Source organism: Ciconia boyciana, chromosome 1 (genome assembly GCF_034638445.1).
Source record: "Ciconia boyciana chromosome 1, ASM3463844v1, whole genome shotgun sequence".
In the NCBI taxonomy this organism is placed as follows: Eukaryota; Metazoa; Chordata; class Aves; order Ciconiiformes; family Ciconiidae; genus Ciconia; species Ciconia boyciana.
In genome coordinates this window covers 15958631-15973408 of record NC_132934.1, presented here as the reverse complement: position 1 = coordinate 15973408, position 14778 = coordinate 15958631, and the positions used below count along the sequence as shown (strand labels likewise).

Here is a 14778-nt window from a genome sequence, read left to right as displayed (position 1 = left end):
CCTGACTTCTATCCATTGTAGTCAAATAAAAGAGAGGTAGGTCCTAGTCTTTCCTGTTGTCTAACAATATTACTGTTTCTTACACAGAAATATGATGGCCATCTTCCTATAGAAATAAAGGCTGTTCCTGAGGGCTCTGTAATTCCCAGAGGAAACGTTCTTTTCACAGTAGAAAACACAGATCCAGAGTGCTACTGGCTCACAAATTGGATTGAGGTCAGTTTTGGAAAGTTAACATGTTTTTTCTAAGTAAATACTAATGCACTTAAATTAAAGGCTCAATCCCTTACTGGTTTAAGGAGAATCTCTGGCAGCTTTCATTTTCTGCTTTAAGTAAGCCTGGATTCTTTTTTTAGTGTTCTTACACAGACCTTTTCCCCCTACCTGGCAAGAGTGTGTAATAATTTTACACAAAATTCACAACAGTACTTTTATCCACAAGGAAAGGAGGATGGGGGGAATTGTGTGTCTGTAGCTTGGGAGTGATAACTCCTGAGATGGTTAATACCTGGCCTACCTTATAAAGGCTAATTACTTTAGCCCTAAAACAAACGGCATCAGTACTTTCTGAATGGACGACGAAAATAAATAGACCTTTTTGTGCCTCATTAAATGCCAAGTGGGGATTTTTAAGTCCTAAGCAAACATACACCTAATAATGTGACGGGTTTTTGTTTTAGACTATTCTTGTGCAGTCATGGTATCCAATCACAGTGGCTACAAACTCTAGAGAGCAGAAAAAGATTTTGGCCAAATATTTGCTAGAGACTTCTGGCAGCTTAGAAGGACTGGAATATAAACTGCATGACTTCGGCTACAGAGGCGTTTCTTCACAAGAGGTAATACTACTTGTCTAATAATTTGAGAAGTCTAATTGTTCTTAACAATAAAGGATTGTAGCATGTATCTGTTAACAGTCATGTCCCTGTTCAGCAGTGAAATTGTGAATGCATAGAGCACTGTGTTTGAACTTATTGTGGAGGGGGGAGATCTGGGGTGAGGGGTGGGTACGTGTCTGAACTGTGAGCATTAGACTGGGAGAGCTTTTTCTATATGGAAGCTGTCCTTCCTGTGTAAATGCATGAAGAGGGTATTGGTGAAATGGGAACTGAGTCAGAGTTTTGCTGTTACAAACTAGTGCTAGGTGATGACTGGATTTAGGCTTCTGTATTTGGCATGGCACCTGAAAGTTGCATCTTTTTCAGACTGCAGGAATAGGAGCTTCAGCTCATTTGGTGAACTTCAAAGGAACAGACACTGTAGCAGGAATTGCATTAATTAAAAAGTACTATGGTACAAAAGATCCGGTTCCAGGATATTCTGTTCCAGCTGCTGAACACAGGTAAGATATTGGGCTATTAAAGCCTTTTTAAAAATAGCTTAACAAAATGTAATTTTTTCTTATCCATCTTTGTATCCAGAAATATTAAGCTGTTTCACTTATATCATACAGTATTAGCCGTGACTGATCCAGCTGTTGAGGCTGAAAGTTCAATACTGATGCCTCCATGTATATTCTAGGGGCACAACAGTGGCATGGTTGTTCTTAACTATAAATGTGTTATAAATGTTTTTAACTATAACCTTCTTATCAGTGTCTAAGTAAATTTGGATGATTCTTTTTAGAATGGACTTGAAGGCTTGCAGGTTAAAGTAGATACTGAGAATTCACATTATGAACTTAAAATTTTGTTTTAAACTAAAATCATAAAATGAAAAAACATGTAAGTTGCAATTCTGGACTCTCCCAGATCATGTTCTCCCTCCAGAAGGGGCAGTTGCTCTAAAGCATCCCATCAGCATAACTAATTCAGCCAATGGTAAATCCTTGATCTCTCACTAAGAATTGTGAATGAGTTTCGGAGTAAGGAACTGATCTCAAACAGACATTTGAGATGAAGAGCTCTCGCTTTTTATATCCAAATCCTGTACAAGGTCAGGAGTGAATGCAAATCCTTGGATTTCACTTGCATGTCTGCATAGTGAAAAGAGCAGAATATAAAGGAAGGGACGGTTAGTTTTTTTTTCCTATAGAGTACAAAATCTAGTGCTTTTAAATAGTGACCATCTTCACTTAGGATTGCAAGACAGATAATGGAAAGGCTTACATAAATAGCCCTCACAGGGTAGTGATCATCTTTAAAGGAACACTGCTTCATATAACTTTCTGGACCATTGCTGTAGTGCTGTTCTAGAATTCCTGCTTGATCAGTAGAAGTGACAAATTTTGTCTGTGTCATGGTTTAACCCCAGCCGGCAACTAAGCCCCACACAGCCGCTCGCTCACTCCCCCTCCAGTGGGATGGGGGAGAGAATCAGAAGAGTAAAAGTGAGAAAACTCGTGGGTTGAGATAAAGACAGTTTAATAGAAAGCCATGCATGCAAGCAAAGCAAACCAAGGAATTCATTCACTCCTTCCCATGGGCAGGCAGGTGTTCAGCCATCTCCAGGAAAGCAGGGCTCCATCGTGTGTAATGGTTACTTGGGAAGACAAAAGCCATCACTCCAAATGTCCCCCCCTTCCTCCTTCTTCCCCCAGCTTTATATGCTGAGCATGACGCCATATGGTATGGAATAGCCCTTTGGCCAGTTGGGATCAGCTGTCCTGGCTGTGTCCCCTCCCAACTCCCTGTGCACCCCCAGCCTACTCACTAGCGGGGCAGGGTGAGGAGCAGAAAAAGTCTTGATGCTGTGCAAGCGCTGCTCAGCAACAGCTAAAACATCCCTGTATTATCAACACTGTTTTCAGCACAAATCCAAAACATAGCCCCATACTAGCTACTATGAAGAAAATTAACTCTATCCCAGCCTAAACCAGCACAGTCTGAAACATCTTCTCTTAGCTTAGCTTAATACTACAGTTAAATCCAAAAATGATGGCCCAAGCAACTATAAAATTCTTTGTAATGAAAGCAAACACATGGAGTCAGAGAACAAGTGTCTTTTGCACAGCATATTGAAGTGGTGGTATGAGAGCAGACAGTTTAAACTGCCCTAGTTAAAGTTTGCATTGCCAATGCAGACTGCGGTCACCCTTTCCAAGCTAATGCACAAAAAGGGTCTCGTGCAAGAGACCCGAATTTTTCCAGAATTGTTCTACTGTTCCACAGTGTCCAATGTGAAGTTGCCTTGCGAGTGTGGTGCTTGCCTCTGGCACCCTGCCAGGATTGTTCCTCAGGCTGCCCAAACCTCCTTGAAACAAATTCTGTTTTGTCTCTTCACTACTGTGATCTGCGGCTTGTCCACACAGTAGTTAATGCTAGCATTTTATGGTAAAAATTCAGTGCCCGCTAGCTCTTACTGCACACCTATGCTTTGCATGAGAGCACTTTTAGGTTTTCACATGCAAGTTACTGAAGTCATTTATGTCAGCTGCTCTCTGACAGCCACATACAGAAGGGCTACTGCAGATCAACTGGCATTCAATAACTTATTACCTCTCCTAGCAACTCTGTTTTATGTGCTTGCCTGTACCCTTGTATCAAGGGTAATGCCCTGAGGTTCTTCTAGAAGAATGTTTGTATGAGTGAGCATAATGGTTTTAAATCACTATTAAAAAAGAAAAGAAATTGTTTTCTTCTAAGATTTTTCTAACATATGCTGCTAGTTCTCTACTTCCTATTTTGTAGTCTGAAATTGCCAGAGCAGATGTTCTGTCCTTGCATCTGTAGTTCCCTAACTGCCTGAATTTCAGATTTAAAAGAGAAACTCTCTCACAAACGTTTAAAAAAAAAAATTGCATTTACATATGAAAGAAGTTTCATGTGTCAAGTGTTTGTCAGAGTTGCTAAAGATAAATCCAGGGTGCTGTTTATTTAGTATATAGTATATTTACTATCCATGCGATGCAGAGCTGATAAGCACGTAGCTTATGCTGTCTTGTAATCGTATTGCCTATCGTTATCTTGAACTGTTGCTGGTAGGAAATACAGAATGTGTGATTTAATATATAAATGCTGCTCTAATGCGGATTTTTCAATTGACTTTACAGTACCATAACAGCCTGGGGGAAAGATCATGAAAAAGATGCTTTTGAACACATAGTGACACAGTTTTCTTCAGTGCCTGTATCTGTGGTTAGTGACAGCTACGACATTTACAATGCTTGTGAAAAAATATGGGGTGATGACTTAAGGCATATAATTGAAGCCCGAAGTCCAGAGGCACCACTTATTATTAGACCAGATTCTGGGAATCCCCTTGACACTGTTTTAAAGGTAATCCTTTCTTGAAGTCATTTGTATACGAGATTGGGAAGGGCAATTGTTTGTTTTGTAATGACTGGCTAACAAACATAGGAAACATAATGCTCTAACTTGGTATGCCTAATATATAGTTGATGCTGGGTAATTTAGACCTATGAAAAATGTAAACATTTACCTCATCTCAGTATAGATATGGAAACTCTTCTGCAGTCTGAATAGTTCAATCTTCTTCAAACCCATTCTTGCATACCATTCTTGAAACTTTTAACAACAGTTACCAGTTTTGCTGGTCTAATGATGCTGGAATGTTTCTATAAAGAGAAACTTTCATCACTTAATAACAAATAAAATGGGAAGTGAGTATTAATAATTGCCAGGCCCATAAGACTTCTTTAGGTATCTTGGCATCCTGTATTAATGTAATTCACTGTTTTGTGCTACAAATACAAGTCTATCACTATTCTCCCTTTTGTAAGATATGCATTTAAGTCAGTGGCACACTATCTCCAAGTTGAAAAATGCTTCTTGCCTCGTAGCTCTTTAGAGACCATAATGATTGTTATAGTTCTATAATAAAAGCTGTTGATACCTCTGAATTTGAGTAGCTGTCAGCACTGTTTTAATAAGAAAGCAGGGAAGATTTTAGTTATGTTGGTACTCTATCAAATTAGATCCATACAGCTTTAACACTTTTTCTTTTCCTTTGAGACAAGTGACATATCACAAATAGGAATTTTGAATAATCTTTATCAGAGCTGATAAGAAAAACTCCTAACTGAAGTGTTTCATTTTAATTATTGGTGGCTGACAAAATCGCAGAAAACTGAAAGTCTCATCCACCATCCTAAGGGAGGGCAAAAGAAGAGCAGAATCTTCAGTTGACACATTTAATAGCAAAAACTCGCAGCAACCAAAGAGAGAAAGGAGGGAAGCACAGTTCTGATCAGCTCTCGGGTACAAGTTCATAAAACCCATATGGTCTGTGACTGCTTTAATCTAATGGCTTTCACCACAATTGCTGGCATGCTTTTTGTTTGTGTGCCTACGTGGATAGATTTAGAGCAGGATATGTGGGTATATTTATGGATTTTTCTTTTTTTGAGAGAGAGCGAGCATGACTCAAATGTGGAAATTGTTTGTTTATTGGAATGGCAGGCTTTTATTTTTATTTTGAACTGTCTCCCTTCTCTTTTCAATAGGTCTTGGAGATCTTAGGGAAGAAGTTTCCCATTACAGAGAACTCAAAAGGCTACAAGTTGCTGCCACCGTATCTCAGAGTTATTCAAGGGGATGGTGTGGATATCAACACATTGCAAGAGGTAGGATGTTCGTGTGTCAGGGTGACACTGGCGATGTTGATATTTAATCTTGACTCTGTTATGACTAGTCAGATGTTGCAGCAGAGACTGCTGACCCCACCCTGCCCTTCATTCCAGACACTGGCAGGGATATCCTAATGTGTAAAACAAATTAATTAAAACTCCTCAGGGAATTATTAAGATGCATTTAAAAAAAACCCTAAAAGACACTTCCTAATTCCCCTGTTGTAACCCTTCTCTTCTCACTGTCTCTCCTTTTTGTTTGCTTTCATCCTGCTTGTCAAGTCTAATTCAGATCAAAATCTGGCAGTTTCGTCCTTCCATTGATATCTAAGGCACACTGCATGATTGCTGTGCTATAGCAATAGTAGTAATTAACTGGTTTGGCTCATTAGTTATGTACCATCTGAAGTGTGCTTGCACTCAAATATTGAAGGTGCAGTTTTGAAGGAGACTTTTAAAAACAAGTGTAAGGGAGGCGAGTTCATTGATTTGGCAACTAATGGAATAAGGATTGTTGAAAGCCCAGAAAATACAATAGGTATAACAGATTAGACTGTAGTCTGAGTCAAAAGTGCAATTTCATCAAGATAAAAATTGGTTATTTAGTAGGTGCTGCTTGCTTGAAACTAGTTCTAAATTCACCCCTATTGACTAGATGGAGATATTAGGTGATGTAATGTGGTTACAAAGGTACAGACTGCAATAACTACAGATGATGAGGGGCATGTAAAAGGAGGAGGACTTGACTTTATCAGGCTTGTCCTGGATCATTCATCTTCAGCTGTATTAGAGTTCAAAAACAGAAATAAGTTGGATAAATTTAAGATTAATTTTACTGTATTTTATTGACGCTTGTCTTAGCTTTCTAGATTGACACATCCTTAGATTCTTCTTAACAAAGTTGACTTCTGCTGCTTCTCAGAATTAGGAGTAAGAGACATTCTGGAGAACAAGTCTTGGAGGAGCAACTGAGGGAACTGGGATTGTTTAGTCTGGAGAAGCAGAAGCTGAGGGGAGACCTTATTGCTCTCTACAAGTACCTGAAAGGAGGTTGTAGCGAGGTGGGCATTGGTCTCTTTTCCCAAGTAACAAGTGATAGGACAAGAGGAAATGGCCTCAGGTTGCGTCAGGAGAGGTTTAGACTGGATATTAGGAAAAATTTCTTTACTGAAAGGGTGGTCAAGCATTGGAACAGGCTGCCCAGAAAGGTGGTGGAGTCACCATCTGTGGAGGAGTTCAAAAAACGTGTAGACATGGCACTTCAGGACATGGTTTAGTAGGCATGGAGGTGTTGGGGTGACGGTTGGACTAGATGATCTTAAAGGTCTTTTCCAACCTTAATGATTCTATGATTCTATGCTGACTTTTGGAAGACTGGGTAATAGCTTGCCATTTAAAAAACAAACAAACAACCCCAAAAAAACAGCACCCCAAAACCAACCCAACCCTGAAGTATAATTCATCCTTTTCAAAAAGGAGTTTACATGAACTCCTTATATGATACATATGAATGTATTGTTGTGGCCATCTTTTTTTTTTTTTCCCCCTCTTATAGCCTATGCAAGTGATTATTCTAATAACTCTGTATCAGTCTTAGATTCGAGGCATGATTTATTGTAATGGATCAGATGAAAGATAATGGGTACAATAGGAAAATCTAGAATGAGTAATGACCTATCAGTCTCATTTAACTGTCCAAACTAGCTGAAACAACAATATAGAAAACAACTCGGAGTATAAACTGGATTTTAAAATTCTTTGTTTTAATAGGGGATGCTGGTAGAACAGGTAAGGAACTTTTTCTGACTTTCATTTTCACTTTAAAAAAATCATTCCAATCTGCTAACTCCACAATATACTACACTTTCAAAGGATTTTCTTTGAACATTCAATTTCCAGATGTCTTTAAATTTTTATACAAAGAAAATCCTCTAATCTGGAGTCACAGTTGGTACATTAATCATGCTCATAATGGTCAGAGGAAGCTGGTCAAAACCTTGACACCTGAACTGTTCTCCCTGTATAAGTCTGAAAGTGAGACAAGAAATTCTTCTGTATTGTTTTCCTTTGGGGGAGGCCTTAGTTGTTTCAGATCTCCCCCTTTTCTTCTTCCCTATTACTGCCACCGTTTGCCATCTCTTCCCCATACCTAAGGAAGCTGTTATCTGGGCCTCTGCTGCGGGTCACTGGTAGAGCCAGAGCTGTCTTTCAACTTAGTCTTGATTTACCTTCCCTTCCACCCCTCACCAGCCAAAGATCAGTCTGAGTAAGGAAATCCCTTGGGAGAGAGTGGAAAGGTGGAAGCCAGTTCTTCACCCAGGGTAAGTGAGGAGTTGTGCCTGTGGCACAAGATGAACAAACCGTCTGTAAATGAGAGCAGGAACACTAGCTGAAAGGGGGTTCACATTTCTTCTTGCCCAGGCAAGAAGGTTAAGTGGGCATAGCCCAGCTACACTAGCATCTGTTAACCTACAAGTATCAGTGAACATGAAGCCTAAGCATCGTGTGCCTTGGTAGGATGTTGTTCATACTGGGTAGTTTGTGCTACATCTTGCAGGCATGTTCAAGTTCAATGTCAGACCTGATCTATAAAACTGGATAAGGAAAGGAGTAGAATACATTGGCTCAGGCTTGGCCAACAGTTCACGTGGCTTCAGGCTTGGTCAGTGTCTGGACAGAACTTGATCAGAGTCCAGGTGGAGTTTACCTACATTTTGCCTTTTCAAAAGACAGTATAGATAAGCAGAGTCCGTATCCAGGCCCAGTCAAGTCTGGTTTTTTACGGTACTATTGGGCCTTATGCTTAAGGAAAGGGTATACAAAATCCCTTTTCTTACCCTTCCTTTGTCGTTTTCAGTTACTTCTGAGATGCTTAAGGGAGAATTTAATTCATTTCAATCCTATATCCTCCCTGAGTACCCCTTTTAACTGCTTCCAGGAGAACCTAATCACCTGAAAATACAGATTCCTTTTGTGCATGGTCACTGTCTGAAAGGATACGATGGCTATTGCTAAAATCCACAGGATTGTCACATATTGAGAGGGTATTTTTTCAGGATGCAAAGCTTCCAAAGCGTTCCCTTAAGTGAAAGTCGTGGTGGTAGGGCCTGAGATTTGTTTCACTTGGCTTCCTGGATGAGACTGAATAAGCTAGTACCACTAGAATGATGGAAACTCAGTGATGAGATCTCTGCTAAAAATGTAGTGGGAAGGTGTTCAGAGCATACCCTCAGAAGGTGATGGCTCTACAGTCTGCCTCTCCTGTTGGCTGGCCTCTGTCAGGCATTGAGACTTTGAGAGTATCTGTGAAGAGACAGTCTGCATGTGACTAAATGGATAAACAAAATATTAGTATACTCTCTTGTTTACATTAGTTAGCCATTTGCCACTGTCTGAAATTGGAATTGTCTCTTTTTCCTTTTTTCCTTTTTTTCTTATGAAACTTTAATTTTGCCTTAGCTGTCCCTTAAAGTGACTTGACATGGGTAGCTCCTGAAAGAGTCCTGTTCAGTGTTACTCTGGCATTTCCTTTTGATGCAGGAGGCTGAGACTGCACAAAAGATTACCAGATTTCTGATGATGTTGATTTTTGAAACTCTGCACTGTTCCCCATAGATTATGTCCTTCCATTCTGCTTCTCGCCTTCCTTTTTTTGGGATGGGATTTTGCTATTTCGCCCACTTTGAAGTAAAGTTGCACTTTGAAGTAAAGTTTTGCACTTTCACCCACTTTTGTTAGTAAAATGGTTAGGAGATAGGAGTTCAAACACTGTCTTATTGGGGCTGTAACCATCATTTCAGGCTGTCATAAGGGTAACAGGTCAGGGAAGCAAATCTCGGCCATGTGTGACCATGACTAAACTAGCATCCATTACTCCAGGCTAGAGGATGTCATGTTTGTCTGGATGGAATGAGGGTGGGCAGGAAATGATATAGTAAGTTTTAACTTGACTGTTGATAGCAGTGCAGTTCACATTGATCTGTATCTGCCTAAGAAGGTGGCAAAGCAAACTTTTTGAGCAGCTTTATGTATTTCCATTTCCCATCTTCAAAATTGCTAATCTAATTCTAGTCAATGTGATTTTTCAGAACTGCTCTGTTAGTCATTGGTCAAAGTGGGTAATAACTTTCTGGAGCTGATGAGAAAGATGACTGCTTTGTTTCAGGCTATGCTTTGAGGTCTTCCATAACTCTGATAAATTGGAAGGCTCTGAAATACTCCCATGAAGTCCTTTATTTTCTTTAGAACTCTGATTGTCTGGGCATTGCATTACTATGCTACCCTAGTTCAGAAAATATATATGCTGGCATGATAATAGTTTTACAGCAAAAACTTTATATAATTATGCCATGCTAGAATCACAAATAAAAATGCAAACAGCGTGCCAAGTATTGACGGAATTCTTATGTACGTCTCCTGGAAACTGAATGTTAGTTGGCTTAATTGTCTGTAAAAGCATCTTGTTTAAGTAGTATAATGTTTTTATGGAAAAATAGCATGGCTTAAAAGTATGCTCTATCATAATTTTCTTTTTCTTATTAGATTGTGGAGGGAATGAAGAAGAATAAATGGAGTATTGAGAATATTGCCTTTGGATCTGGTGGAGCTTTGTTGCAGAAACTAACCAGAGATCTCTTAAACTGTTCCTTCAAATGTAGTTACGTGGTGACCAACGGTCTCGGGGTATGTCTTTGTACAACTTCTACCATTATGTTTTCAATAGAGGCCTCCTCACTTGTAACAGGAAATGTCAAACAGGTTTTCATTATCACCATCTGCATTAGGTACACAAGCCCCACAAAGCCTTTTCCTTTTAAAAAAATACTCTTTTCATTTTAGGTAAATGTCTTCAAGGATCCGGTTGCCGATCCGAACAAAAGGTCGAAGAAAGGCAGGCTGTCGTTGCATAGGACACCTGCTGGAGATTACGTGACACTTGAAGAAGGCAAGGGAGATCTTGAAGAGTATGGACAGGTATGGATTTTCAAAATGTATTACATAATTCTTTATGCAAAAATAGACTGAGAAGAAGCAGGTTATAACTTAATTTCAGAATTTGTTTTTTATTGTCTTTTTGTTCAGCTCCCGTCTTAATACCTCGGAAGTGTCCCCAGTGCCAAATTCAGTAACAGCAGAATGTTAGAATGCCAGTAGAATGTTCACACTTTACAATTAGAGATCTTTCTCTTTTGTTTGTCTTCAGAAACAAGAGAACGTTGCTGCTTTTTCCCAAAACTAACATCTCAATGTTGCAGAATATATGCTAGCCAAGTAGTTTTGTATGGGCTATATTGCACAACTTGAGTAGTGACCTGAGTTGGAAGTGGGAGAGGGACAGATGTAACTAAAATTTGTTTCTACTTCCCGATTGAGATTTTTAAATAGTTTCTTCGGGTGTTAATGCTCTGTACGTGGAGTAGTTGCCCAGTTTTCAAAGATGTAAATTTAAACCAGGAATTCAGTTTTCCTGTTAATTCTTTAGAACTGCAAAATGAAATGCTATTTCAGTAAATAAGCACGAACTTTATGCCAATCTCAGGCTTTCAGTTTGATATCTTACATTTTCAGTGTGCAGGCAATGAAATGTTTAACTGCATGTTGAATCTCTTCCTGAATTAAGAGGATTGGAAATAAGTTATCGAATTGCACTTCAGCCTTTAGAAGCTGGAAGTTTCTTGAGTTTTCTGGTATACAGAAGCACATTTCTGTGCTACTAGGCAGAGGGGTACTACTAGGCTTACTGTTTTATGCAACAATAAGCGTAAAACTGAGATCTCTGAGAAGTTTCGAGACAGAAAACAAGCTGAGATCTACACTGTAGATAATGTGCTCTGGATGCAAAGATCTAAGAAAAAAGACTTCCAAAGTTATATATACATCTATATGTTTGTGATGAACATTCATCTATATATATACATATATGTAGAGAGGGAGGGACCTAGTGGTGAGAAATATCTTCAAAACAAATCATAAGACTTTGGGTCTGAAATTAGGCAAAATATAGTTCCTTCATTTTTGACAGGTGTAATAATTTGTTAAGAAACTTTCTGTCCTGGGATATTAGAGGGGGTTGTTTGTGTGGTACACGTTCTGGGGCTCCCTGACAAATGACAGGGAAATGTACTCTCTTTGTGGGAGTATTTCCCTAAAGCCATAGGTCCTTGCAATAGGTCATCAAGCATAGCGACTGCTCAACGTTGCTTTTGTGCTAACTTTTCTGTACAAAGCTGTGCTTATTGCTCTTTCAGTGTGGTGTTTGCAAGCACTTCTTGATACACTGTTTTACAAAATATATGTGTAAAGGGGACTGCGAAGCATGATTTTTGTATTATCTTTTTTTTATAGTTGCTCTAGAAGAAATAAAGACTTCATTTAAACCTCTGTAATTGAATTGTATTTAATTGGTTGAGTGTCTCCTTTCCTACTAGCTGCTTTTAGCAGGGTATATTTGGCATGTGTGTTTTTCGCCTTGGCCAGATGTGGACAACTCACTTCAGGGACTACTCAGCACAAAGCTTCTGTCCGTGCACAGGATGGCCTAAATCCTTTTTTCTATCTAACCATTAGTGAAAGGTGTCAGAAGAAGCTGTAAAGATTTAGTATCTTGACAGTCTAAAGCTCTAGTCTTACCAGGCTTGATTTGGGTGCTTGTTTTTGAGTTTGTGTAACCTGTGTTGTTTGTTAATTTGCCAAATCACTCTTGCTAAAACAGTGGTGTTTCTTGCAGGATCTCCTTCATACAGTATTTAAGAATGGAAAGGTAACGAAGTCATACTCATTTGATGAAGTAAGACAAAATGCCAGGCTGAAGAACAGTGAACTAGAAGTGGCGTCTCACTAAGTTTCATTCCATGTCTGTGTACGTGTGTGTGTAACAAGTATGTACTGCATAGCTACTGGGTTTATTGTACAGATTTGTGTGTTTGTGTTTTATGACATTTTAGCCAAATTATTTGTTGGTTTATGGACATACTGCCCTATCTTTTGCCAGTCTTTAGAAAAGATGAAATCAGAAAATGGTACTTACATTGTAAAACATATTTAATGCTCAAGTGTGCTTTTTAGGGCCCTTTGCCGGTAGTGATTCAATCTGGTATTGATCTTTTCACAAATGAGACAGAGCTGAGAAACTTTTTTATATATAACAGAATATCACAAAATGGATTTACATAAAATTATCATGATTGCTTTATGTTTATATTTAACTTGTATTTTTGTACAAACAAGATTGTGTAAAATATATTTAAAGTTTCAATAATTAAGTCTTTCCAACTTTTCATGATTTTTATGAGCACAGACTTTCAAGAAAATATTTGGTGGGGGGGGAATCCATTGCCTTTTGTCCATTAATCAGCAAATAAAACATGGCCTTAAAGTTTGTTGTGACATTGTACCATTTGACGACTAAATCAGGACTCATATCTCTTTAAGATCCCATAGAATTGCTGACCTCACCGTTTCTTGTAGTTGTCTGTATTAGTAAATCTGCATTAAAGAAAATTACTGTTCTTACTAGAAGGTTTAGGTACTACAGACCTTGCTGGCACTGTAAGGTATGTAAATGAAATGCCAAATTTGAAAGGATTCTTTACTGCAACTTAACTTGCCAAGTCTTGGCATATGCACCTCAATATTTTAAGAGTAAAGTTTTTAAGAGATCTCCTCTTCCACTATAGAATATATGTGTAAAATACTGAAATATGGAAGCGGTGTATTTTAAAGTAATTACACTTCTGGGTTTATTTTTCATATACTGTAAGTGACGACTTTAAAGCAAAATACTGGACTGGGTAGTGCACTTTTTTACTTTTTTGTATTTTTTTCATTGATTTGCCTTTTGTCAGACTGGATGTTAAATTGTAAAAATGTTTAACTATTTTTGTTAACAACTTTAATAAAACTTTATGCTAGCCAAACTCCTACATGAATGGCAGACCTGTTTCCCCTTCTCGCCCCGTCTCATTGGGGTGAGGAGGGGCTTTTATTTTGCAGAGGGTAACTGTAAAACAATATGTTTGAGAGATACTTTTGACCTGTCTGCACTTGATTGTATTTGCTCTCTGTATATGCTTGATTGAATATCTGCTGGAAAACAAAACTGTTGAGGATTTTATTTGAGAAGCTATGTAGTAACCTCTGAAATGTTTGGTAGCACTGTAGGATGGCTCTCACTAGAAAAGTACCTCCCTTACTTAAAAACAAAAAACAACAGCAAAAGCAAATGGCTCCTATGTTATGCTGGTGATCAACTATCAGCCAATGGCTTAATATACTAATGTAATTAATGCTTCTAATTAGTAAATGATGTTGTTAGGGATCCTGTAGAATAATTTAAGTCTACAAAATTTTATAAAACATGCTTTTAAAGGAAGATTGAAAAGCCATACTTCATTGTTCTTATTCTCTCGCCAAAAAGGGCCACATCAAAGCACCCATAATAATTCCAGGGTTTGTGGTTAAGATATTTATGCCCAGTCTCAATAGTTCTTGTTAATAAAAACTTGTTTTCCACTTGTAGTGTATGTAATTATACATTTAAGTGATGTATTGTTTCAAAAGTAGTGCTTTAGTAAGACTCTAAATGCTGACCTTTCACACTGAGGAACTGCCTTCCCTTTGCTATTAATGATACTGTTTGTATTTGGCCAGGAAAGATTTTAAATTTGGACCTAGGATCAGTAGCAGGTAAATAGTACAGAGCCTATTTCACTCCTCCACATGTGTACTAGGGAATTTTATGATGTATGGTTTAAAAAACAATAAAGTAAATGCTGCTTTCATTCTGTACCAATAAAAATTTTGATAACTATTGACTACCCATAACTGATATTTTTGTACTTGAGAACTGAGGATATACTGTGGAAGCACTGTTTTCTTGTGTACCATGAAATACATTAGTAATTGTTCGGTATTGTCTAAAACTTTTAGCTTATTAGTTGGAGACTTGAAGCAAATTGTCTACTTGTGCATGTCACTTTCAGAAAGTTGTCACGTCACTCATTTTATTAAATGTTAATATCTTTAAAAGGAAAGAAAAAGAAAAACACCTGGTGCTATTCAGACCTGAATACATGTCTCTTTGTGTTTGGCAGTTTGACATTCTGGCCATCAAGGATTTGACAGAAATTACTGCAGTGCTTGAACCATACGATATCCTAATTCTTCCACGTGAAAGCAAACAGCATGTTTAAGTTTGCTTTAAATTACTAGATTTGTAGTCATTGATATATTTTAATTATCCCCATTTCATA

General features: G+C 38.2%; 1 protein-coding gene across 1 annotated transcript in view; it reads left to right on the top strand.

The window, feature by feature from the left end:
* NAMPT (nicotinamide phosphoribosyltransferase) overlaps window positions 1–14338 on the top strand; it is a 30478-nt gene extending 16140 nt beyond the window's left edge. The window contains exons 4-11 of the mRNA XM_072859508.1: window positions 88–216; window positions 681–839; window positions 1206–1342; window positions 3992–4217; window positions 5405–5524; window positions 10070–10210; window positions 10367–10501; window positions 12255–14338. Of these exons, the coding sequence (XP_072715609.1) occupies window positions 88–216; window positions 681–839; window positions 1206–1342; window positions 3992–4217; window positions 5405–5524; window positions 10070–10210; window positions 10367–10501; window positions 12255–12368 (1161 nt within the window). The 3' untranslated portion in view covers window positions 12369–14338. The remainder of the gene's footprint in view (window positions 1–87; window positions 217–680; window positions 840–1205; window positions 1343–3991; window positions 4218–5404; window positions 5525–10069; window positions 10211–10366; window positions 10502–12254) is intronic.
* Window positions 14339–14778: the final 440 nt, after the last annotated feature.